The sequence below is a fragment of the Oncorhynchus kisutch genome, linkage group LG24 (assembly GCF_002021735.2).
Source record: "Oncorhynchus kisutch isolate 150728-3 linkage group LG24, Okis_V2, whole genome shotgun sequence".
Taxonomy (NCBI): Eukaryota; Metazoa; Chordata; class Actinopteri; order Salmoniformes; family Salmonidae; genus Oncorhynchus; species Oncorhynchus kisutch.
Window position 1 is genome coordinate 15,815,142 of NC_034197.2, and position 24,644 is coordinate 15,839,785.

At 50.2% G+C, this 24,644-nt stretch overlaps 1 protein-coding gene across 7 annotated transcripts in view; it reads right to left on the bottom strand.

Moving 5' to 3' along the window:
• Positions 1 to 24,644, bottom strand: part of LOC109869206 (calmodulin-binding transcription activator 1) — a 435,704-nt gene that overhangs the window by 42,771 nt on the left and 368,289 nt on the right. For 6 of the 7 annotated variants that reach the window (XM_031804278.1, XM_031804275.1, XM_031804274.1 and 3 more), the window contains 2 exons: positions 11,566 to 11,719; positions 4,950 to 5,090 (listed from right to left, as the gene is read on the bottom strand). In XM_031804278.1, the coding sequence (XP_031660138.1) occupies positions 4,950 to 5,090; positions 11,566 to 11,719 (295 nt within the window). The remainder of the gene's footprint in view (positions 1 to 4,949; positions 5,091 to 11,565; positions 11,720 to 24,644) is intronic. The other variant, XM_031804277.1, reaches the window with a different exon arrangement.

Genomic DNA, 24,644 nt, shown 5'->3' on the forward strand with positions numbered 1-24,644 from the left:
CTATGCCGCTCTGTACCATCACTCATTCATATATCTTTATGTACATATTCTTTATCCCTTTACACTTGTGTGTATAAGGAAGTAGTTTTGGAATTGTTAGTTAGATTACTCGTTGGTTATTACTGCATTGTCGGAACTAGAAGCTCAAGCATTTCGCTACACTCACATTAACATCTGCTAACCATGTGTATGTGACAAATAAAATTTGATTTGATTTAGCAAATTATTTGATTTTATTTATACATTGTAAAGTATGTATAAATAGGGGTAATCTAGAGCCAAGCGTGTTGATTTTTAATGTATCCTGCTATTGACACACTTGTTGAATTATGTAACAGAACGTGACTACAACAGTAATTCATGAGGTAGTCTAGACAGGTCGCAGTTGCAAATGAGAACTTGTTCTCAACCAGCCTACCTGGTTAAATGAAGGCGAAATAAAAACAAATAGACAGAGCAGGTGACTGCAGGTAGGATAGACAGAGCAGGTGACTGCAGGTAGGATAGACAGAGCAGGTGACTGCAGGTAGGATAGACAGAGCAGGTGACTGCAGGTAGGATAGACAGAGCAGGTGACTGCAGGTTGGATAGACAGAGCAGGTGACTGCAGGTAGGATAGACAGAGCAGGTGAGTGCAGGTAGGATAGACAGAGCAGGTGACTGCAGGTTGGATAGACAGAGCAGGTGACTGCAGGTAGGATAGACAGAGCAGGTGAGTGCAGGTAGGATAGACAGAGCAGGTGACTGCAGGTAGGATAGACAGAGCAGGTGACTGCAGGTAGGATAGACAGAGCAGGTGACTGCAGGTAGGATAGACAGAGCAGGTGACTGCAGGTAGGATAGACAGAGCAGGTGACTGCAGGTAGGGTAGACAGAGCAGGTGAGTGCAGGTAGGGTAGACAGAGCAGGTGACTGCAGGTAGGGTAGACAGAGCAGGTGACTGCAGGTAGGATAGACAGAGCAGGTGACTGCAGGTAGGGTAGACAGAGCAGGTGACTGCAGGTAGGGTAGACAGAGCAGGTGACTGCAGGTAGGGTAGACAGAGCAGGTGACTGCAGGTAGGATAGACAGAGCAGGTGAGTGCAGGTAGGATAGACAGAGCAGGTGACTGCAGGTAGGATAGACAGAGCAGGTGACTGCAGGTAGGATAGACAGAGCAGGTGACTGCAGGTAGGGTAGACAGAGCAGGTGAGTGCAGGTAGGGTAGACAGAGCAGGTGACTGCAGGTAGGGTAGACAGAGCAGGTGAGTGCAGGTAGGGTAGACAGAGCAGGTGAGTGCAGGTAGGTTAGACAGAGCAGGTGACTGCAGGTAGGGTAGACAGAGCAGGTGACTGCAGGTAGGGTAGACAGAGCAGGTGAGTGCAGGTAGGGTAGACAGAGCAGGTGACTGCAGGTAGGGTAGACAGAGCAGGTGAGTGCAGGTAGGGTAGACAGAGCAGGTGAGTGCAGGTAGAGTAGACAGAGCAGGTGAGTGCAGGTAGGGTAGACAGAGCAGGTGAGTGCAGGTAGGATAGACAGAGCAGGTGAGTGCAGGTAGGGTAGACAGAGCAGGTGACTGCAGGTAAGGTAGACAGAGCAGGTGACTGCAGGTAGGGTAGACAGAGCAGGTGAGTGCAGGTAGGATAGACAGAGCAGGTGAGTGCAGGTAGGGTCGACAGAGCAGGTGAGTGCAGGTAGGGTAGACAGAGCAGGTGAGTGCAGGTAGGGTAGACAGAGCAGGTGAGTGCAGGTAGGGTAGACAGAGCAGGTGAGTGCAGGTAGGGTAGACAGAGCAGGTGACTGCAGGTAGGATAGACAGAGCAGGTGAGTGCAGGTAGGGTAGGCAGAGCAGGTGAGTGCAGGTAGGGTAGACAGAGCAGGTGACTGCAGGTAGGATAGACAGAGCAGGTGAGTGCAGGTAGGGTAGACAGAGCAGGTGAGTGCAGGTAGGGTAGACAGAGCAGGTGAGTGCAGGTAGGGTAGACAGAGCAGGTGAGTGCAGGTAGGGTAGACAGAGCAGGTGACTGCAGGTAGGGTAGACAGAGCAGGTGAGTGCAGGTAGGGTAGACAGCAGGTGAGTGCAGGTAGGGTAGACAGCAGGTAAGTGCAGGTAGGATAGACAGAGCAGGTGACTGCAGGTAGGGTAGACAGAGCAGGTGACTGCAGGTAGGGTAGACAGAGCAGGTGAGTGCAGGTAGGGTAGACAGAGCAGGTGAGTGCAGGTAGGGTAGACAGAGCAGGTGAGTGCAGGTAGGGTAGACAGCAGGTGATTGCAGGTAGGATAGACAGAGCAGGTGACTGCAGGTAGGGTAGACAGAGCAGGTGAGTGCAAGTAGGGTAGACAGAGCAGGTGAGTGCAGGTAGGGTAGACAGAGCAGGTGAGTGCAGGTAGGGTAGACAGAGCAGGTGAGTGCAGGTAGGGTAGACAGAGCAGGTGAGTGCAGGTAGGGTAGACAGCAGGTGAGTGCAGGTAGGGTAGACAGAGCAGGTGACTGCAGGTAGGATAGACAGAGCAGGTGACTGCAGGTAAGGTAGACAGAGCAGGTGACTGCAGGTAGGGTAGACAGAGCAGGTGAGTGCAGGTAGGGTAGACAGAGCAGGTGAGTGCAGGTAGGGTAGACAGAGCAGGTGAGTGCAGGTAGGGTAGACAGAGCAGGTGAGTGCAGGTAGGGTAGACAGAGCAGGTGAGTGCAGGTAGGGTAGACAGAGCAGGTGACTGCAGGTAGGGTAGGCAGAGCAGGTGAGTGCAGGTAGGGTAGACAGAGCAGGTGAGTGCAGGTAGGGTAGACAGAGCAGGTGAGTGCAGGTAGGGTAGACAGAGCAGGTGAATGCAGGTAGGGTAGACAGAGCAGGTGACTGCAGGTAGGGTAGACAGAGCAAGTAACTGCAGGTAGGGTAGACAGAGAAGGTGAGTGCAGGTAGGGTAGACAGAGCAGGTGAGTACAGGTAGGGTAGACAGCAGGTGAGTGCAGGTAGGGTAGACAGAGCAGGTGAATGCAGGTAGGGTAGACAGAGCAGGTGAATGCAGGTAGGGTAGACAGAGCAGGTGAGTGCAGGTAGGTTGGACAGAAAAGGTGACTGCAGGTAGGGTAGACAGAGCAGGTGACTGCAGGTAGGGTAGACAGTAGGGTAGACAGAGAAGGTGACTGCAGGTAGGGTAGACAGAGCAGGTGAGTTCAGGTAGGGTAGACAGAGAAGGTGACTGCAGGTAGGGTAGACAGAGCAGGTGAGTGCAGGTAGGGTAGACAGAGCAGGTGACTGCAGGTAGGGTAGACAGAGAAGGTGAGTGCAGGTAGGATAGACAGAGCAAGTGACTGCAGATAGGGTAGACAGTAGGGTAGACAGAGCAGGTGACTGCGGTAGGGTAGACAGAGCAGGTGACTGCAGGTAGGGTAGACAGAGCAAGTGACTGCAGGTAGGGTAGACAGAGCAGGTGAGTGCAGGTAGGGTAGACAGAGCAAGTGACTGCAGGTAGGGTAGACAGAGCAGGTGAGTGCAGGTAGGGTAGACAGAGGAGGTGAGTGCAGGTAGGGTAGACAGAGCAGGTGAATGCAGGTAGGGTAGACAGAGCAGGTGACTGCAGGTAGGGTAGACAGAGCAAGTAACTGCAGGTAGGGTAGACAGAGCAGGTGAGTACAGGTAGGGTAGACAGCAGGTGAGTGCAGGTAGGGTAGACAGAGCAGGTGAATGCAGGTAGGGTAGACAGAGCAGGTGACTGCAGGTAGGGTAGACAGTAGGGTAGACAGAGGAGGTGAATGCAAGTAGGGTAGACAGAGCAGGTGAATGCAGGTAGGGTAGACAGAGCAGGTGACTGCAGGTAGGGTAGACAGAGCAGGTGACTGCAGGTAGGGTAGACAGAGCAGGTGACTGCAGGTAGAGAAGACAGAGCAGGTGACTGCAGGTAGGGTAGACAGAGCAAGTGACTGCAGGTAGGGTAGACAGAGAAGGTGAGTGCAGGTAGGGTAGACAGAGCAAGTGACTGCAGGTAGGGTAGACAGAGCAAGTGACTGCAGGTAGGGTAGACAGAGCAGGTGACTGCAGGTAGGGTAGACAGAGCAAGTGACTGCAGGTAGGGTAGACAGAGCAAGTGACTGCAGGTAGGGTAGACAGAGCAAGTGATTTATGCAAATGAGGCACCTATAATTTTCTTTCTTTTAACACAACATATTTGTTTAAATAGCTGACACAATAAGAACATGAATATGAGTGCAAAAAAAGTACAATAAATTGAACACCTGAATTCACACCAAAATCCCTGAACGCCATTCATTATTTGTTCATGCCAGTAAAACATTTTTTAAAAACCTTTTAACAATTTCAGTGACCATTGCTAGTGGCAATCTAATTCACAAACTACCTCTGAGGGAAGGCTGTGAATGACTTGTTGGAGCAGCTCAGCAGAATGCTGACATTAATAAGAACACTGTCTGTGCTTTCATACCGAAACAAATCACCTGATAACAACATCCTTATCCAAGTCATTATAATCGATTGTTTAATTGATTGGTGTGACTTTTGAGACTGTTTGAAAATGGTGTCAATAAAACACAAGAGAGCCATGACCCTGACACTTTCCACATACACTCTGAGCATAATGTAGGACCTCTACCTCTTCTCCTTTTCCCAACTCATTGGCATTTGAGTAATTTACCAGTTGCTCTTATCTAGAGCGACTTACATTGGCGCATTCCTCGTAAGATAGCGAGGTGAGACAGCAACACATCACAATCATAGCAAGAACATTTTCCCTCAGCCAAGTAGTTATCAACAGTCAGTGCTAGGACTACACCTTCTCCCCTTTCTCTCTCCCCCCTATCCCCTCCCCCTCTCTACCTCTATTCCCTCCCCCTCTCTACCTCTATCCCCTGCCCCCTCTCTACCTCTATCCCCTCCCACTCTCTACCCATATCCCCTCCGCCTCTCTACCTCTATCCCCTCCCCCTCTCTACCTCTGTCCCCTCCCCCTTACCCAGGGTGCCTGTGCAGAGGCAGTTGTGGGTCCGGGGAGTTGGCTTGGTTTGGTGGCTGTCCAGAATCTGCTGCACCAGCTGCTCCACTGAGAAGCCAGAGCTGCTGTTCCCGTTGCTGCAAGTCCACTTGATGCCATGAACTGCCGGGAGAGAGGAGACAGAGATGTCAGCCAGTCCAGACCAACAGACCACCCCCACCCACACTACTGCAGGCTGCACCCCTATAACCCTGTGACCCACCCACATCTCTACACCCTAAACCCCCACCTAATAGTCTGCGTCTGGATAGTTTAGACAGCACTGTTTGCATGAAGCTCTATTTGGACAGCTGCACATCTCTCACGTCTCCTCTCTCCCCCCCACACCGCCCAACCTACCTACTGTGCTGCGAACTACTTGATGAAAGTAGCCAACCACACACAGGCCCGTTAACACACAACAGGCATGTTGGCTCCCTGCCTTGAGTCATTGTATTTGCCTCTGGCTGCCTGTAACTCCGGGGTTGTGATGTGGAAAACCACTGGAGAGGAACACAGTCTAGCTGCTAGATGAAGGAGAAGAGAGCCATTCGCCTGCATAAGTGCATTCCTGCCTGGCTGGCCTGCTCCGGTCACAGCTGGCTGCCACCGCCTAATACCTTTCACTGCTTTTCTGTCTCTGGCTTAGCAGCCAGGCTCCACTTCTCATCAGGCTGATAGTGATGCTGCTAACACAGGCAGCAGGCCTACACTATTACACATCATTGCTGCTATTGCTACAGCGCCATGCTCTCAACCGGAAAACAACAAATATGGCCATGTTTCCGAAGTGGAGCATATTTAAAACATCTAACAGAAACAAAGGCAGCTCTGATATGGGTTCCCACGTCTCACTACCTCCCTCAGTTAAATAGGCAGAAGAAAGGGAGAGAGTAAATGTCTGTGTGTGTTAGCGAGAGACAGCGCGCGAGAGAGAGAGAGAGAGAGAGAGAGATAGCGAGAGAGAGAGAGAGAGAGAGAGCGAGAGAGATAGAGAGAGAGAGCGAGAGAGAGAGAGACAGCGAGAGAGATAGAGAGAGCGAGAGAGAGACAGCGAGAGCGAGAGAGAGCGAGAGAGAGACAGCGAGAGAGAGAGAGCGAGAGAGAGAGAGAGAGAGGGGGAGAGAGAGAGAGAGAGAGCGAGAGAGATAGAGAGAGAGAGAGACAGCGAGAGAGATAGAGAGAGCGAGAGAGAGCGAGAGAGAGCGAGAGACAGCGAGAGAGAGAGAGAGCGAGAGAGGAGAGAGAGACTCTGCATGTGAGAAGTAAAGAGAAAGAGACAGGGTGAAATAAGAGCGTCGCTGCCAGACAGAGACAGAGAGAAAGCTAATCAGGGTGCTTTCACTTCAACGCTGGCGGATCACTAGCTGATTACCAGGCGATCACCAGTAGATGCCAGCAGAGCAGTAGTCGTGCAGACAGTCAGATTCAGCAGGCGGCAATGCAGCCCTCTGCTCCACTGAACACTACATTACTGAACACTACAGCGGGCCGGGGCCAGGGACATACAGAAGCATCCCTGCCACAACACATCAGACCAACAATGACAGATTACTCTGGCTACATGAGTCCCAAAGACAATGCATGAAGTAAGCATGACAGTAATGAAGGCACAGCTTCACAAAAAGATACCTGATGTAGTCAGACACTCATATCTGTTGTTCAACTCTTTCTCTGTGAATTAGATACATATTAAAATGACTTGTCTGACTTCATAACGGTTTGGCTTCAGTAACACATCAGAGACGGAAAGTTGTGATGATGTAGAGGTATTGGTGACACGGGGATAAGTCGTTGGTGTCCTGACGCGGGTCCCCCTTCGTGACAAACTCAGAGCTTTGACAGGCCTCGGAGTGACAGAGCAACGCTACCGCTGACATACACCATGTATCCCAACTCCTGCCTGCAGCTGCCTCACTATGGCACTGATGCCCCGTGCCACTCTGCCAGGGTTTGTCATAGGTCGCTAAAGGCTCTCCTGCATCACTAGCCCCACCAGCTCATTCCTGTGACATCATCAGGAGCGGCCATGCATGTTGGGGATGTTGGCTGATGAGCAGCACCTGTCTTCAGGATACACAGATCACATCACATTGTCTTCTGCACCACTGGGCACCGACTGGGGTAGGTGTGCCGTGCCCTGCTAGTCTGGTCTAGCCCTGGATGGAGGGTTTGGAGGGAGAGAAGGAAGGAGAGAGAGAGGGAGGGATGGATGGAGGGAGAGAAGGAAGGAGAGAGAGAGGGAGGGATGGAGGGAGAGAAGGAAGGAGAGAGAGATGGAGGGATGGATAGAGGGAGGGAAGGAAGGAGAGAGAGAGGGATGGATGGATGGAGGGAGAGAAGGAAGGAGAGAGAGGGAGAGGGATGGATGGAGGGAGAGAAGGAAGGAGAGAGAGAGGGAGGGATGGATGGAGAGAAGGAAGGAGAGAGAGGGATGGATGGAGAGAAGGAAGGAGAGAGAGAGGGAGGGAAGGAAGGAGAGAGGGAGAGGGATGGATGGAGGGAGAGAGGGAGGGATGGATGGAGGGAAGGAAGGAGAGAGAGGGAGAGGGATGGATGGAGGGAGAGAAGAAAGGAGAGAGGGGGGGATGGAGGGAGGGAAGGAAGGAGAGAGAGGGAGAGGGATGGATGGAGGGAGAGAGAGAGGGAGGGATGGATGGAGGGAGAGAAGGAGAGAGAGGGAGGGAAGGAAGGAGAGAGAGGGATGGATGGAGGGAGACTGCTGGTGTGTTGGTCTGGTGGATTCATGTGTTATCAGCATGACTCCAGGGCTAGGGCATCACTGGGTCTGGGCTACTGCCTGTTTACTACATTAGAGGAGGGCAGTGAGTCAAGCTGTCTGGCTGGTCTGCTGCCTTCTCATTGGTCGATCTGCCCTCTCATAATATGACTGAGCAGAGAAACCAGTCTCTGACCCCTAGTCCAATCTTCATCCGTGGATCTCTCCCCGAGCCTCAGCAACATCCTCTAGCGCTGGGGGAAGGAGCAGGTCAAAGGCCATGGTGAGTTTCTGTGTGGATGTACTTGTGCATTTCTGTGTGTGTGTGTGTGTGTGTAGTTGTGTGTGGTTACGTCTGCTATGGTGAGTATGTTTTGGTCAGAAGCAAAACACAAATAGCTTTACGAGGCTCCAGTGAACCATAGAGGCCGAATTCTTGCTTTGTTTTTGTGTCCTTAGACATGTTTAAGGCTTTGTGCAGTGGGGCATCATGGGAGCATAAAACAAGAGGGAAATAAGACAATTGCAGAAGTCTAGAAAGAGAAATGGGCTCAGCTCAAATGTTTGCAGTGAAACAACTCTTTGGGTGCCGAGTTTAAAAGTCATATACTGGAATAAAGGAAAAACCCGCATTTTAATGTCTTGTTTTGTAGCAGCAGAGGTCCAAACAAACGGCCGCATTTTGGCATAAAGCCTTCGTCATCATCCACCCATATTTACAGGTCACTTTGTAGCACTGCTTCTTTCACATACATTATTTACATACATGATTCACATACTTGTCCTACTGTTTTCCACACGAGCTTCAAAATGTAAATAACACTAAACGAAGAAAGGCTGTTGCCCACAGGACACAACGTAAGAGGAGTTCTTCATTAAGGCCCTTTAGGCTTTTCTGCTTGGAAGCCGTGGATATAATATGCGTCTCTCTGCGGCAGCCCGTTTTCTCTACCAAGTTCCAATTCTCCCAAGAAAAGAACTCTTCGATGTTTATGTTGAGTATGTGCACTAAGATCAAGTGAACAGTAGAACTCTCCCAGACCCAGTCTAGAAGTATGCACTACAGAGCCTAAAGCCAACATGCATATCAGATGGTAACAAGACACATCAAACATACCTTCGTTTCCCACCGTCCTTAGTTTCCAACAGAGCTGGGATTTGCATCCGGCCTCCTCCTCTCCATGGGCCTACCGTACACCTCTGAGGAGTGGCATTCCAAGTCTCCTTCACACCCATGAGAGATCCATAGTGTTACACTACACACTACGCTCCCTCAAGTGTACAGTGGCGAAAGCCCACCTACATCTGCTGACGAAGCATAGCTGCTTGTGTAAAGATGTACAGTTGTACAGCATGTACAGTAGGTAAAGGCCTACTGCATTATTCACAGCTGAATAATGCACCCATATAATATAAGGCTGCTGTGCACTTCGCCTGCACCCCTCCATGTCCTTATGATCAACGAAAGAGGCTATTCTGTCAACACACCACTAGGTGGCACTGTTGCTCTACTGTAGACGGAATGTTAATCTGGTTTGTTTAAAACCTGTAAAAGTCTAAGCTGTTGGAGGGGGAGAGGGGGGGGGGGGTTACTAAACTAACATATTCAATTGTTTTTAAAATGGTCATAGATGATTTGGATGATTTAGCTATTCAGTTATCAAAAAAATATACTGTATTTAAAAATGATTAGATAAAATATTGAATTAGGGCTTTACTACTATAGCCCACAGAAATGCTTTGAATAACACATTCATAAATGGCAAAAAAAGACAGTCAGAAAATTCATCATAAGGAATAAGGTTTTGATGTGTCTGTCTGATATGTAGGAGATATAAGAAAGCTCAGGAAATATATACAGTATGTATCTATTTTTAGACACAAACTTAAACCCCTTATTTTTGTTGGCACAAAAACGACCTCCATACTTCCATTGGTTCGTATGGATTACCTTCAGACGAGTCCCGTGACACTCTTGGGGGTAGTAGAGCAAAACGGAGAACACCATCGTGTTCGTGAGAGTCGCCCCTTTCCATAATAGTTTGTAGGCCAAACTGTTCGGACGTTACAGACGTTTTCGTGAGATTTTCAGGATTGTCTCATGGTCTGACAAACACAGCTGTAGCTCGGCCACCTCCCAGCCCCTGATATCTCCAGCTTAAACTGATGCTGGACTTTGATGGGGATTTTTAGAATGATGTTAGTTAGATTAAACAACGAGTGGGTCAATAGACTCTTAAAGATAAAAAAAAGAGGGTAGAGGGAGTGAGGGAGGGAGAAAGAGACAAAGGGAGAGAGATGGGGGTGGGGGGTGTAGGCTGCTTTGTTGCCATTTCTTTGTATCCCAAATGGCATCCTATTCCCTACATAGTGCACTGCTTTTGACTAGGGTCTATAGGGTGCCATTAGGGACACAGACTACAGTGTGGCCTTCTCATGTAGCCTGTCAGCTAGAAGGCATCTCACACTCCTCGGTCCTCTGTGTCCCAACTCCCCAAAGTTGACTTCACGCATTACTGAAATGAAGCCCCAGACCTAATGAAGAGAGTAGTTCACAGCAGCACTGTTACCTGTCCTGATCTGACCTGATCTGATCTGACCTGACCTGTCCTGATCTGACCTGTCCTGTCCTGATCTGACCTGTCCTGATCTGACCTGTCCTGATCTGACCTGTCCTGATCTGATCTGACCTGTCCTGATCTGACCTGTCCTGTCCTGATCTGATCTGACCTGTCCTGACCTGTCCTGACCTGTCCTGGGGTGGGTGGGATGCTGTGACTCCTAAAATTATCGTCAGAGGAACAGTGAAGGGGATAACGATAGGGGAGCATAAACTCTGGTGATCATGATCAGCGTGTGTGTGTGTGTGTGTTAGGGCCCCTGGCTGGCTGGTCTGTATTCACGGAGCATCTGTCTCTCTCTTAAAGCTGCTGACACACTACTCTCTACCTGGTCATCAATAATCAGCCCTGTGAACATCACTCACCGTCACCGCCCTGCCCCTGCCAACACACACACACGCACGCATGCACGCACATACACACAGCCTGGAGTCTGGCCATTAACAACTCTCCCACTGATTTTCAGAAGCCCCTGATTGACTATTATCATTAGACAAACCCTGACATTTTACCAAACACTGTCTCAGACACTGTCTCAAACACGGTCTCAGACACTGTCTCAAACACTGTCTCAAACACTGTCTCAGACACTGTCTCAGACACTGTCTCAAACACTGTCTCAAACACGGTCTCAAACACGGTTTCAAACACTGTCTCAGACACCGTCTCAGACACTGTCTCAAACACGGCGCTGGACAGAAGAATGACGCAGGCAGTCCATAACAACACGTCTACTACGTGTCTCTAAGCAATTAGTAAACCAGGTTACATCAGCGAGAGAGAGAGAGAGAGGGGAGGTGAGTAGGATTCAGAGTCAGAGACTCTTCCTCCCACACAAAAGCATCAATCAACAGAGCTCTCCCCCGCTCTACACTGGACCTGCTCTGCCTGACTGGGAGGATGTGAGGCCAGGGCTGTGTGCTCTCAGGCTGACCACTGTGGTGCCGGAGGGCTGGGGGAAAGATAACCCCTGACCCCTGTCTACCAGATGGCTCCAGGCAGGAACACAGAAACAATAACAAGATGGTAACAGTTTAGCAACCAGGACATGCCTCTGAGAGAGCCACTTAGGCTACTCCAATAATACGGCTAGGAGAAGTCTGAGCATTAAAAACCCAGACGTAGCCTCTATGTGTGTCTGGGGCTCTTAGGGCTGGACCCTTGAGAAGAGCTTGCACCTGGTCATGTATCAGACTTTGAAAAGGCTTGGAGCACTCAATGACTGCTGTACTCGGAATGTGATAGGTCAGATACTCACACATGGGCTTGAGCTGGCCAATCAGCTCCTCCTTGGTCCACTTGGCCCACTCCTTCTTGTCCGTGTTGATGGAGCACAGGATTGGCCCGCATGGCTTCCCACAATCCTCTATCGCCGGCACATTCAAGTAGTGGACGAGCACGATGTCAGGGTTCTGGAGAAGAGAGAAGAGAGAGAGAGAGAGAGAGAGAGGTTAGTTTAGTCAGCAGACTGACTGTGTTGTGTGGTAACAGTGAGAGAGTCCCAGAGAGGGAAGAGACCCAGCTGGAAGTGTAACACCTAACACTACAGCTGGTGTGTCAGCACACAGACATGCTGCTGGAATAGGTTGTTGTTGGAGAGACTGCATGGTATTTCTCACACAAAGAATGGAGTGAGAGAAACTCAGAGAGAGAGAGAAAGTCAGAGAGAGAGAGAAAGTCAGAGAGAGAGAGAAAAGCAAAACAGAAGTGGGTCTCTGAAGGAAGATTTGGAGGGGAAGTTAAAACCTCTTTGGAAGGGTTGTGTGTGTGTGTACTGTATGTGTTCTCGTATGTGTGTGTGTGTGTGTGTACTGTATGGGTGTGTGTGTGGTAATTGCCCTACGTGCATGTAACACACTAACACGCATTTTGTGAAGTCCTCCCACATGCCGAGCCAATGCCCTCTATTAACTTGCCAGTGTACCCAGTCAGAATCCACCTATTCCCCTCGCTGCCATCGTTACCTCCCTAAATTCCCTACATTGACAGCTTATGAAAAACAGGTGCTGTTTAAAAGACCAGTTGAGCCGGTGTGAATAACATTGTGATCTGTAATCATGAATAGCTTTGATTACTGTGCAGAGTAAACAGTGGCAGGAGAAACGCTCCCGGTCCGCTCCTTAAGACCCCATTCATTACAAACACACAGTTGCCAATAACCACAGACACACGCTTTCGAACATACACACACACACACACACACACACACACACTCACACAGAGGCAGAAATATTAGTTACTGCCACAAACACAGGCATGGAGACGACATCAGAGGAAACACACAAATAAAGAACACACACACACACAGAAATGCACAAGTACATCCACACAGATACTCACCATGGCCTTTGACCTGCTCCTTCACACACACACACACACACACACACACACACACACACACACACACACACACACACACACACACACACACACACACACACACACACACACACACACACACACACACACACACACACACACACACACACACAGGGAAAAACAAAGACCTTGATGAAGGTCGAAGACACCATGTGTCTGAGTGCAGTTTGAAGCTTCATCAGTGTGATGTGGAGAACAAACCATCCTGCTGCCTCTTAATTCTAACACCATTAATGTTCCTGTCTGGACAAGAGCTTGTCTTTCTGTGGTGATCTGTTCAGGGCTTTGTGCACAGGACCAGCTTTAGCATTGGAATAATGTCAAATTCAAAACAACAGAAATGTATTCTCTTTAAAAGGGCCAGCAGTTGTGATTACAGAGTTGTTCTCTGGTACAGTCTCTTGGAAGACTGGTCTGGTGTATAGTCTCCGTTGTACAGGGAGCTGGATGTTTAGTCTGACAGACTGTGGCCCTGGTCTCACCCCCCCAGCCCACTACAGCCGGACATTGAGGTGTGTTATCTCCTCTGTGATAAACCTTGTCCCTGTCCTCTGTCATTGGAGTCAACACACTGGGACGGCTGTGTCTCGCTTCCACTATGTCAGGGCGAGCGAGTGTGTAATGCCCCCAGATGGCATTACCAGCTGTGGTAATCGGCAGGCCATGCCCTCAATCCTTAACTAGCACGAGAGGGGTGAACAAAGGGCCGTAGCACGCACTGTATGAGCATGTTGGAGGAAGCACACACACTGAGAGGAAGGACACACACACACACATACATACACACGCACACACACACACACACTGAGAGGAAGGACACACACACACACACACACACATATACATATACACACACACACATATACATATACACACACACACACATATACACACACACATACACACATGCACACACACATACATACACACACTGAGAGGAAGGACACACACATACACACACACACACACACACACACACACACACACACACTGAGAGGAAGGACACACACACACACACATAGACACACACACACACACACACATACGCACAACCCCCCTCCATTCAACACCCACTCACACATAAAGGCACACAGCTGTTCTCTACCTCAGCACACACAGACATATTGCATATTGGCCTCTGCTCTACAATGAAAGGGAACATTTAGCTGGCAGCCTTACAGCTCATCCAAACACTAGTAATCTGTGGAGCCAGCTACAGCTAGGCTTTAGTATTATACACTGCTGAGATATACATCCACAGAGGTGGTTCTGTCTCTAATGGAACACTAACACCTCTACACTGCTTTTAACCAGGGCCCTGTGGGAACAGGCTGCCTGTGGGATGAGGGCAGTACGTGACATGTAGCTGGAGCTCCTCTCTTCTCAGACTGTCTTCACATTCCTCACCGTCCCTCCTCCTCTCCACCACCAAGAAAACAACACAATCAAAATAGAAAGCGTCACATAAATCTATCAGGAGGGTCCTTTCCTTTCCTGTTGGTTGCTTTCTTTTGCTCTGTGTAATATCACCAGTTTGTTTCTCTCCAAAGGAAACGGGGGGGAAAGCTGAGGGGAAACTTTTGCCTGGATAGTATTTTGCAGAGAGAATGAGATCTCATTAACTTATTGATTAATTGTGTAATGCTCTCTTGGTTGTTTTCCTGCTCGCTCCCCATGCGGGTTTAGGGGCGCGTCAAACGGTACACTTCCACAGTGGTGGAGAGAGTGGGGTCTGGTTGCTGGAGTGTGTGTGGAGGGGGAGAGTGGGGTCTGGTTGCTGGAGTGTGTGTGGTGGGGGAGAGTGGGGTCTGGTTGCTGGAGTGTGTGTGGAGGGGGAGAGTGGGGTCTGGTTGCTGGAGTGTGTGTGGAGGGGGAGAGTGGGGTCTGGTTGCTGGAGTGTGTGTGGAGGGGGAGAGTGGGGTCTGGTTGCTGGAGTGTGTGTGGAGGGGGAGAGTGGGGTCTGGTTGCTGGAGTGTGTGTGGAGGGGGAGAGTGGGGTCTGGTTGCTGGAGTGTGTGTGGAGGGGGAGAGTGGGATCTGGTTGCTGGAGTGTGTGTGGAGGGGGAATGTGTGTGTGTGTGTGTTTGTATGCACGCTCGTGTGTGAAGTGGAGTATGCTACAACTCCAACACCCAACACACAATCTATTAGCGTGGGAGGCTCCAAGGTTAAGATGCACATCCAAGTGATAGCCAAGGTAAAAGCCCTACGTATCATGTGTGTGTAGACAGTGTTGTTGTGTTAGTTTATTGCCTAGTCTAGTGCATATCCCCACAGCAGATGGATGGATGTTGCTAAATTAATTACCTATGGAGTCTAGGGGAGGGAGTCACAGGGGAGGAAGGCCTACTGAGGGGGTGGGGAACACACACACACACACACACACACACACACACACACACACACACACACTACATTTGAGTAATTTAGCAGATGCTCTTATCCAGAGCGACTTACAGTAGCAATTAGGGTTATGTGCCTTGCTCAAGGGCACATCGGCAGATTTATTTTAACCTAGTTGACTCAGGGAGTCGAACCAGCAACCTTTCTGTTACTGGCCCAATACTCTTAACCGCTAGGCTACCTGCCTCCCACACTACCGTAAGACCAGGGTACAGTCGTAGCCAGGCAACAGGTTTCTTTGGCACCCACACACATGGAAGGCAATGTTCCTACGCTCAGCTCAGCTCTCAGCCTCAGCGACACCACCTTGCCCTGCAGCCAGTCCACACCACAGTGCTATAAAGCAGAGCTCAGGCAGGTTGCCACGGCTACAGCCAGGAAGAGACAGGCTGTGTCCCAAAATCACCCTATTCTCCTTATAGTGCACTAGCAGGCCCCATAGGTGTGGCACACTATGTAGGTAACAGGGTTCCATTTGGAACACAGTCATAGCCTCATTACCAGGGTTATAGCTACAGAGTCGGACTATGCTCCTACCAGGACAGGCCATGTAGACTCAGGGCCCTCAACAGGCTCTGGCAGACACATACAGAAACCACAGTACTTGTCCAATGGTGGAAACTAGACACAGTCATGTAATCTGTAACCGGGCCTGTAAGCCCTGGTGACCCCTGTCACAGCCCGTCGCCCTCTCCTCTCCTTGCCGCTCCTCTCCATGTAGCCGTCACCACCAACACGGTACTGTGCCTCATTAAGGGGAGAGAGCAGAGGGGAGAAGAGAGGAGAAAGGAGAGGAGAGGGGGGCTGGGAGACGGGATCTCCAAGCCCAGTGCTTCCTGGCACAACATTATTGTAGCAGATAGGCCTCTCTCTCTTACAATGAGCTGCGTAGCACAGGAGCGATAAGAACAGCCATTAACATCAAAGGATCGTAGTTAAGAAGAGGAGGCTTGGTGGGACGTGGAGGAGCTGAGGACTGATGGGGGAAACCTAGTGAGGAGCAAGATAAAGCAACCAGCCGCTCGGAGTGGAACGGCTTCAAAGAGAGGCTAGCAGCAAGCAGAGAGATACACAGAGAGAGGGAAGACAGATACACAGAGAGAGAGGGAAGACAGATACACAGAGAGAGGGAAGACAGATACACAGAGAGAGAGGGAAGACAGATACACAGAGAGAGGGAAGACAGATACACAGAGAGAGGGAAGACAGATACACAGAGAGAGGGAAGACAGATACACAGAGAGAGGGAAGACAGATACACAGAGAGAGGGAAGACAGATACACAGAGAGAGAGGGAAGACAGATACACAGAGAGAGAGGGAAGACAGATACACAGAGAGAGAGAGGGAAGACAGGTTCTCAGAGAAGAAGTCAGGCGAAAAAACCCATTCCTCAGCGGAGGAGGAAGAGAGGATGGAGGAAATAGGCTAGGGAGAAGAGGCAGCTTCAGAGATGTGTGGCTACGAGCTCCTTGAGGAAGGAATTTAACTAGCCCACTACAGGGAGATCCATTTCAATGCAGAATATGAAGGAAATTGGAACTCTCGATTGTGTTGTCGCAAACGCTCAACGTCAACGCCACACTTTGCTTTGAGGATGTGAACATGCACGAGGGATGTATACAGATATTAGTGTGTTCATTCATGTGTGAGAAAAGTACTGTGGAAGTATCTGTTTATGTGATATCCAGACATGCTTCCATAAAATCTACAGTATTTTTGTATGCAAATGTTATATGCATGACAGTAAATCAACGGGCCGACCACACCCTGTATGCTGGACTGTGTCTGTGTGAGTTACTATCGGTGTGTGAGTGCTTCTGTTTAGCACCCTGCACTTAAACCTGGGCTGTGTTTATTACCATGTGTTTATCAGTTGAAAGTGTGTGCATGCTGGTTCGTGTGAGTGTGTGTGTGTGTGAACCGGTGGGTGTGAGCGTGTAGTTTGTGTGCAGTGTGTGTGTGTGTGTGGGTGGGAGAGGTGATTACGGCCATGCTCTGTGGGCTGTGTTGGGGCAGTTGCCCTGGTGGTGGCATGGTGATGAATGGCATGGTGTGGACGTTATTAAGCAGCCTCCTGGCCCCTGGCACTGGGGTTGAGCTCTTAAATGCACCACTCCATCCCTCCCTCACCTCCCTCCCTGCCTCTCTCTCTGCCTCCCTCCCTCTCGCTCTGCCTTCCTCCCTGCCTCTCTCTCTGCCTCCCTCCCTCCCTCTCTCTCTGCCTTCCTCCCTCCCTTTCTCCTTCCTCCTCCCTTTCTCCGTCACTCCTTCTCTGTTTCCCTCCCTCCCTCCCTCCCTGTCTCCCTCCCTGTCTCCCTTCCTCCCTCTCTCTCTGCCTCCCTCCCCCCCTCTCTGCGTTCCTCTCTGCCTCCCTCCCTTCCTCTCTGCCTTCCTCCCTATCTCCCTCCCTCCCTCTCTCTCTGCCTCCCTCCCTCTCTGCCTTCCTCCCTGTCTCCCTCCCTCCCTCCCTCTCTCTCTGCCTCCCTCCCTTTCTCCATCACTCCTTCTGTTTCCCTCCCTCCCTCCCTCCCTCCCTCCCTCCCTCCCTCCCTCCCTCCCTCCCTCCCTCCCTCCCTCCCTCCCTCCCTCCCTCCCTCCCTCCCTCCCTCCCTCCCTCCCTCTCTCTCTGCCTCCCTCCCTCCCTCTCTGCATTCCTCTCTGCCTCCCTCCCTTCCTCTCTGCCTTCCTCCCGATCTCCCTCCCTCCCTCTCTCTCTGCCTCCCTCCCTCTCTGCCTTCCTCCCTGTCTCCCTCCCTCCCTCCCTCTCTCTCTGCCTCCCTCCCTTTCTCCATCACTCCTTCTGTTTCCCTCCCTCCCTCCCTCCCTCCCTCCCTCCCTCCCTCCCTCCCTCCCTCCCTCCCTCCCTCCCTCCCTCCCTCCCTCCCTCCCTCCCTCCCTCCCTCCCTCCCTCCCTCCCTCCCTCTCTCTCTGCCTCCCTCCCTCCCTCTCTGCATTCCTCTCTGCCTCCCTCCCTTCCTCTCTGCCTTCCTCCCTATCTCCCTCCCTCCCTCTCTCTCTGCCTCCCTCCCTCTCTGCCTTCCTCCCTGTCTCCCTTCCTCCCTCCCTCTCTCTCTGCCTCCCTCCCTTTCTCCATCACTCCTTCTCTGTTTCCCTCCCTCCCTCCCTCCCTCTCTCTCTCTCTCTCTCTCTCTCTCTCTCTCTCTCTCTGCCTCCCTCCCTCCCTCCCTCTCTGCGTTCCTCTCTGCCTCCCTCCCTTCCTCTCTGCCTTCCTCCCTATCTCCCTCCCTCCCTCTCTCTCTGCCTCCCTCCCTCCTTGCCTTCCTCCCTGTCTCCCTCCCTCTCTGCCTCTCTCCCTTCCTCCCTGTCTCCCTCCCTCTCGCTCTCCCTGGCTCCCTCTCTCTCTGCCTCCCTCCCTCCCTGCCCCCCTCTCTGCCTCCCTCTCGTCCTCCCTCTCTACCGCTCTCCCTGGCTCCCTCTCTCTCTGCCTCCCTCCCTCCCTCTCTCTCTGCCTCCCTCCTTGCCTTCCTCCCTGTCTCCCTCTCTCTCTGCCTCACTCCCTCTCTGCCTCTCTCCCTCTCTGCCTTCCTCCCTGTCTCCCTCCCTCTCGTCCTCCCTCTCTACCGCTCTCCCTGGTCCCTCTCTCTCTGCCTCCCTCCCTCCCTGCCCCCCTCTCTGCCTCCCTCTCGTCCTCCCTCTCTACCGCTCTCCCTGGCTCCCTCTCTCTGCCTCCCTCCCTGCCTCCCTCTCTGCCTCCCTCCCTGCCTCCCTCCCTGCCTCCCTCCCTCTCTACCACTCTCCCTGACTCCCTCTCTTTCCCTCTGCTGCTAATTTCAAGGTCAACTGGCTCTGAGGTGCTGTAAGTTTACAGCCACAGCTCCACAGGCACAAGACTTCTTCTTCTCCTTTTGTTTGGAAGGTTACGCCGCTCTCTCACCACCAAAGGCTGTGTTTGAGAGTGTGGGGGTGGCTGCTAATGTTGCTGCTGCATGTACACACTCAGACACACACACACCCTAACCTAGGATCCTAAGCACACACACACACACCCTAACCTAGGATCCTAAGCACACACACACACACACAAGCAAATACACAGACACTCGCAGAACAGCATACAACGGCAAACAACACTCCGCATCAAACACCCCTAAAATGGAGTAAACACCCCGCAGCCACCTTCTGTCTAGGTAGTGGAGGGGTCCCCTTCCTGAACCCATCACCCTTCTCTCTCTGGCTCCTCTCTCAAAAAGCCTTTGTTAAATGCTCTCAGTATAGACTCTAATTGGGTGTCTGGTGTCAACGCTCTGCCTTCCGCTCCCTCCCTCCCCCTTCCATCTCTCTCCTTCCACCGCTCCTCTGCCATGGTGTTCCTGGCGACAACCCGGGATAGGTACCAATCCAAGGGCCCGTGCCAGTTTTGAGCGGCCTCTTGTGGTGAATTGGCCAGTTCGGCCATGTCCACCCAGATCTGTATGAAGAAGGCATGGGAGGAGGCTCAGCAGTGGGGAGGGTGGGGGACAGGGGGGGCTCCTAAGGGCCCTCCCCCTGTAAGGCACTCTAGGTGTATAAATGGGAGCGTATGGCTGTATGATGTTTGATGGAGGATGGTGTGGAATACTCCTGCCTTTTACCTGTGCCCTTGACATCTCTCCCTGTTCTCTATCGCATAATGATATAATAATGGTCGATCTAGAAGGCAGCACGGTGTTGTATCTATGTGGAGCTCCTCTCCCCTCTAATAAAGACCTGTGTTGTATCTATGTGGAGCTCTCCTCCCCTCTAATAAAGACCTGTGTTGTATCTATGTGGAGCTCTCCTCCCCTCTAATAAAGACTTGTGTTGTATCTATGTGGAGCTCCCCCCCCTCTAATAAAGACCTGTGTTGTATCTATGTGGAGCTCTCCTCCCCTCTAATAAAGACCTGTGTTGTATCTATGTGGAGATCTCCTCCCCTCTAATAAAGACCTGTGTTGTATCTATGTGGAGCTCTCCTCCCCTCTAATAAAGACCTGTGTTGTATCTATGTGGAGCTCTCCTCCCCTCTAATAAAGACCTGTGTTGTATCTATGTGGAGCTCCTCTCCCCTCTAATAAAGACCTGTGTTGTATCTATGTGGAGCTCCTCTCCCCTCTAATAAAGACCTGTGTTGTATCTATGTGGAGCTCTCCTCCCCTCTAATAAAGACCTGTGTTGTATCTATGTGGAGCTCCTCTCCCCTCTAATAAAGACCTGTGTTGTATCTATGTGGAGCTCCTCTCCCCTCTAATAAAGACCTGTGTTGTATCTATGTGGAGCTCTCCTCCCCTCTAATAAAGACCTGTGTTGTATCTATGTGGAGCTCCTCTCCCCTCTAATAAAGACCTGTGTTGTATCTATATGGAGCTCCTCTCCCCTCTAATAAAGACCTGTGTTGTATCTATATTGTGCTCTCCCCCCCTCTAATAAAGACCTGTGTTGTATCTATATTGTGCTCTCCCCCCCTCTAATAAAGACCTGTGTTGTATCTATATGGAGCTCCTCTCCCCTCTAATAAAGACCTGTGTTGTATCTATGTGGAGCTCTCCCCCCCTCTAATAAAGACCTGTGTTGTATCTATGTGGAGCTCCTCTCCCCTCTAATAAAGACCTGTGTTGTATCTATATTGTACTCTCCTCCCCTCTAATAAAGACCTGTGTTGTATCTATGTGGAGCTCTCCTCCCCTCTGTGTTCCCTCTACAGTACTTCCCAACCTGTCTATGGGTTCCAGGCAGCATCAAGAGCTGGAACATTTTAGGAACAGGAAGAGAGAGGCCAATGTGTGTGTTTGTGTGTGTTTGTGTGCGTGCATGCGTGAGTGTGTGCGTGTGTCTGTGAGCCAGCCAGGGGCTGAGGCCAGGCTGTGATGTTTAATTCAGCAGCACATAATCACTCCCATAGAGTCAAGAGCAGCTTAGAGTGGAAGAACCGCTGCACTCTGGGAAAGGACTGCTGGATGTGTGTGTAGGTGCATATGTATCTGTGTGCGTCTGTGTTGTGCAGTTCAGTATTAGTGGAAGGCTCATTGTAAAAGGTGTTATGTGAGTGCTATGTCTGTATCTATATCTGATGGCCTTGTAAGATGTGAAAAGGGGTCTGTGTTTGATGCATGGAGGGAGAGGAGGGCAGAGACCTGTAGATACCAGGAAGGTAGGCAGGCCTAGTATCTTCCTCTCCCAGTTTACAGCGTACTTATTCATCTGAAGGCCGTCGCAGAGCAACACCACCCTCTCCATTAGTCCTGTTGGCCCCTGGTGCTGTGCTGTCTGAGGCTGGCTGCCCTGCCCAGGGGCTATGCGGCTGGGAAGGGGCCATCAGGGAGCCATCCGTCTGCCATAATGGTCTTGGCTGGGCCAGTGGCACTGATCCTAATGCTCAGAGCCTGGCCACCCAGGTGACACCACGTCAGACTGCAACTAAACAACATATTTTCTTTCTTTTTGGCGTTCTCTAGCACACACACACACACACACACACACACACACACACACACACACACACACACACACACACACACACACACGTCCCAGGTACAAAGTGATCAACTCCTACTGAGTTGGAAAATAGAACTATCCCATCGCCATCTCTCTCTCAATTCAATTCAATTCAAGGGGCTTTATTGGCATGGGAAACATGTGTTAACATTGCCAAAGCAAGTGAGGTAGATAATATACAAAAGTGAAATAAACAATAAAAATGAACAGTACACATTACACATACAGAAATTTAAAAACAATAAAGACATTACAAATGTCATATTATATATATATACAGTGTTGTAACAATGTACAAATGGTTCAAGAACACAAGGGAAAATAAATAAGCATAAATATGAGTATTTACAATGGTGTTTGTTCTTCACTGGTTGCCCTTTTCTTGTGGCAACAGGTCACAAATCTTGCTGCTGTGATGGCACACTGTGGAATTTCCCCCAGTAGAAATGGGAACTGATCAAAATTGGATTTGTTTTCGAATTCTTTGTGGATCTGTGTAATCTGAGGGAAATATGTATCTCTAATATGGTCATACGTTGGACAGGAGGTTAGGAAGTGCAGCTCAGTTTCCACCTCATTTTGTGGGCAGTGAGCACATAGCCTGTCTTCTCTTGAGAGCCAGGTCTGTCTACGGCGGCTTTTCTCAATAGCAAGGCTATGCTCACTAAGTCTGTACATAGTCAAAGCTTTCCTTAAGTTTGGGTCAGTCACAGTGGACAAGTATTCTGCCACTGTGTACTCCCTGTTTAGGGCCAAATAGCATTCTAGTTTGCTCTGTTTTTTTGTTAATTCTTTCCTGTGTGTCAAGTAATTATCTTTTTGTTTTCTCATGATTTGGTTGGGTCTAATTGTGCTGCTGTCCTGGGGCTCTTGTGGGGTGTGTTTGTGTTTGTGAACAGAGCCCCAGGACCAGCTTGCTTAGGGGACTCTTCTCCAGGTTCACCTCTCTGTAGGTGATGGCTTTGTTATGGAAGGTTTGGGAATCGCTTCCTTTTAGGTGGTTGTAGAATTTAACAGCTCTTTTTAATGCTCTCTATGCATTATTTGGTGTTTTACGTTGTACACTGAGGATATTTTTGCAGAATTCTGTATGCAGTCTCAATTTGGTGTTTGTCCCATTTTGTGAAATCTTGGTTGGTGAGCGGACCCCAGACCTCACAACCATAAAGGGCAATGGGCTCTATGACTGATTCAAGTATTTTTAGCCAGATCCTAATTGGTATGTTGAAATTTATGTTCCTTTTGATGGCATAGAATGCCCTTCTTGCCTTGTCTCTCAGATCGTTCACAGCTTTGTTGAAGTTACCTGTGGCACTGATGTTTATGCCAAGGTATGTATAGTTTTTTGTGTGCTCTAGGGCAACAGGGTCTAGATGGAATTTGTATTTGTGGTCCTGGCGACTGGACCTTTTTTGGAACACCATTATTTTGGTCTGAGATTTACTGTCAGGGCCCAGGTCTGACAGAATCTGTGCAGAAGATCTAGGTGCTGCTGTAGGCCCTCCCTTGGTTGGTGACAGAAGCACCAGATCATCAGCAAACAGTAGACATTTGACTTCAGATTCTAGCAGGGTGAGGCCGGGTGCTGCAGACTTTTCTAGTGCCCGCGCCAATTCGTTGATATATATGTTGAAGAGGGTGGGGCTTAAGCTGCATCCCTGTCTCACCCCACGACCCTGTATGAAGAAATTTGTGTTTTTTGCCAATTTTAACTGCACACTTGTTGTTTGTGTACATGGATTTTATAATGTCGTATGTTTTACCCCCAACATCACTTTCCATCAGTTTGTATAGCAGACCCTCATGCCAAATTGAGTCGAAGGCTTTTTTGAAGTCAACAAAGCATGAGAAGACTTTGCCTTTGTTTTGGTTTGTTTGGTTGTCAATTAGGGTGTGCAGGGTGAATACATGGTCTGTTGTACAGTAATTTGGTAAATACAAACTGCTGGTTGCTAAGAAACCGTTTGAGCATTTCTTGCCAGGAACGGACCATTGTGTGTTAGACTACACATTTGTGTGTGTGTGTGTCTCTCTCTCTCTCTCTCTCTCTCTCTCCCACTCTCTCTCTCTCCCACTCTCTCCCGCTCTCTCTGTCTCTCCTTTCATTCCTACTCTCGGTCTAACATGTTTGTGTTTGTGTTGTTATCCCTGTACCAGTCAACATGCTCTTTAGGTGTCTTTGCCCAGTGTCGGCGAGCGAATCAGCACCTCACAGGAGCAGCCAGGGGAGAGAGCTGCGCTGGTGCATTTCTAAACAGGGTATCACAATGAGGATTGATGTGTGTCCAGCATTACAGGACAACCTGGCTGATACTGTACATCTGCCTATGTCCTCTGCCGACACACGCAGATATGTACCAAATAACAGCAGTAGGGGCACCAGCCAGAGTGATAAGAGTACCAGTAGAACATAAACAACAGCCATACACTCCTCTCTTCAGCCTGTGTGCTGTGGTTCTGTCAGTCTCTGGCTGATGTCGTGCTGGGTACAGGTGCAGCCCCCAGAGCTCAGTTTAGCCAGACCTCTCTCTGGAGACACACATATCAGCCCCCGCTTCCACACACACATTCAAATGCGCGCACACACACACGCACACAATCATACACACACACACACTCATACACACTCACACACATGCACACGCACACACACTCACATACTCACACACACACACGCACACACACACACACACTTACACACACATACTCTCACACACACACACACACACACACACACACACACACACACACACACACACACACACACACACACACACACACACACACACATACTCTCACACACACACACACACACACACACACACACACACACACACACACACACACACACACACACACATACTCTCACACACACACACACACACACACACACACACATACACACACACACACACACACACACACACACACACACACACACACACACTCACACACACATACTCTCACACACACACACACACACACACACACACACACACACACATACTCTCACACACACACACACACACACACACACACACACACACACACACACACAAATGTGTAGTCTAACACACAAAGGT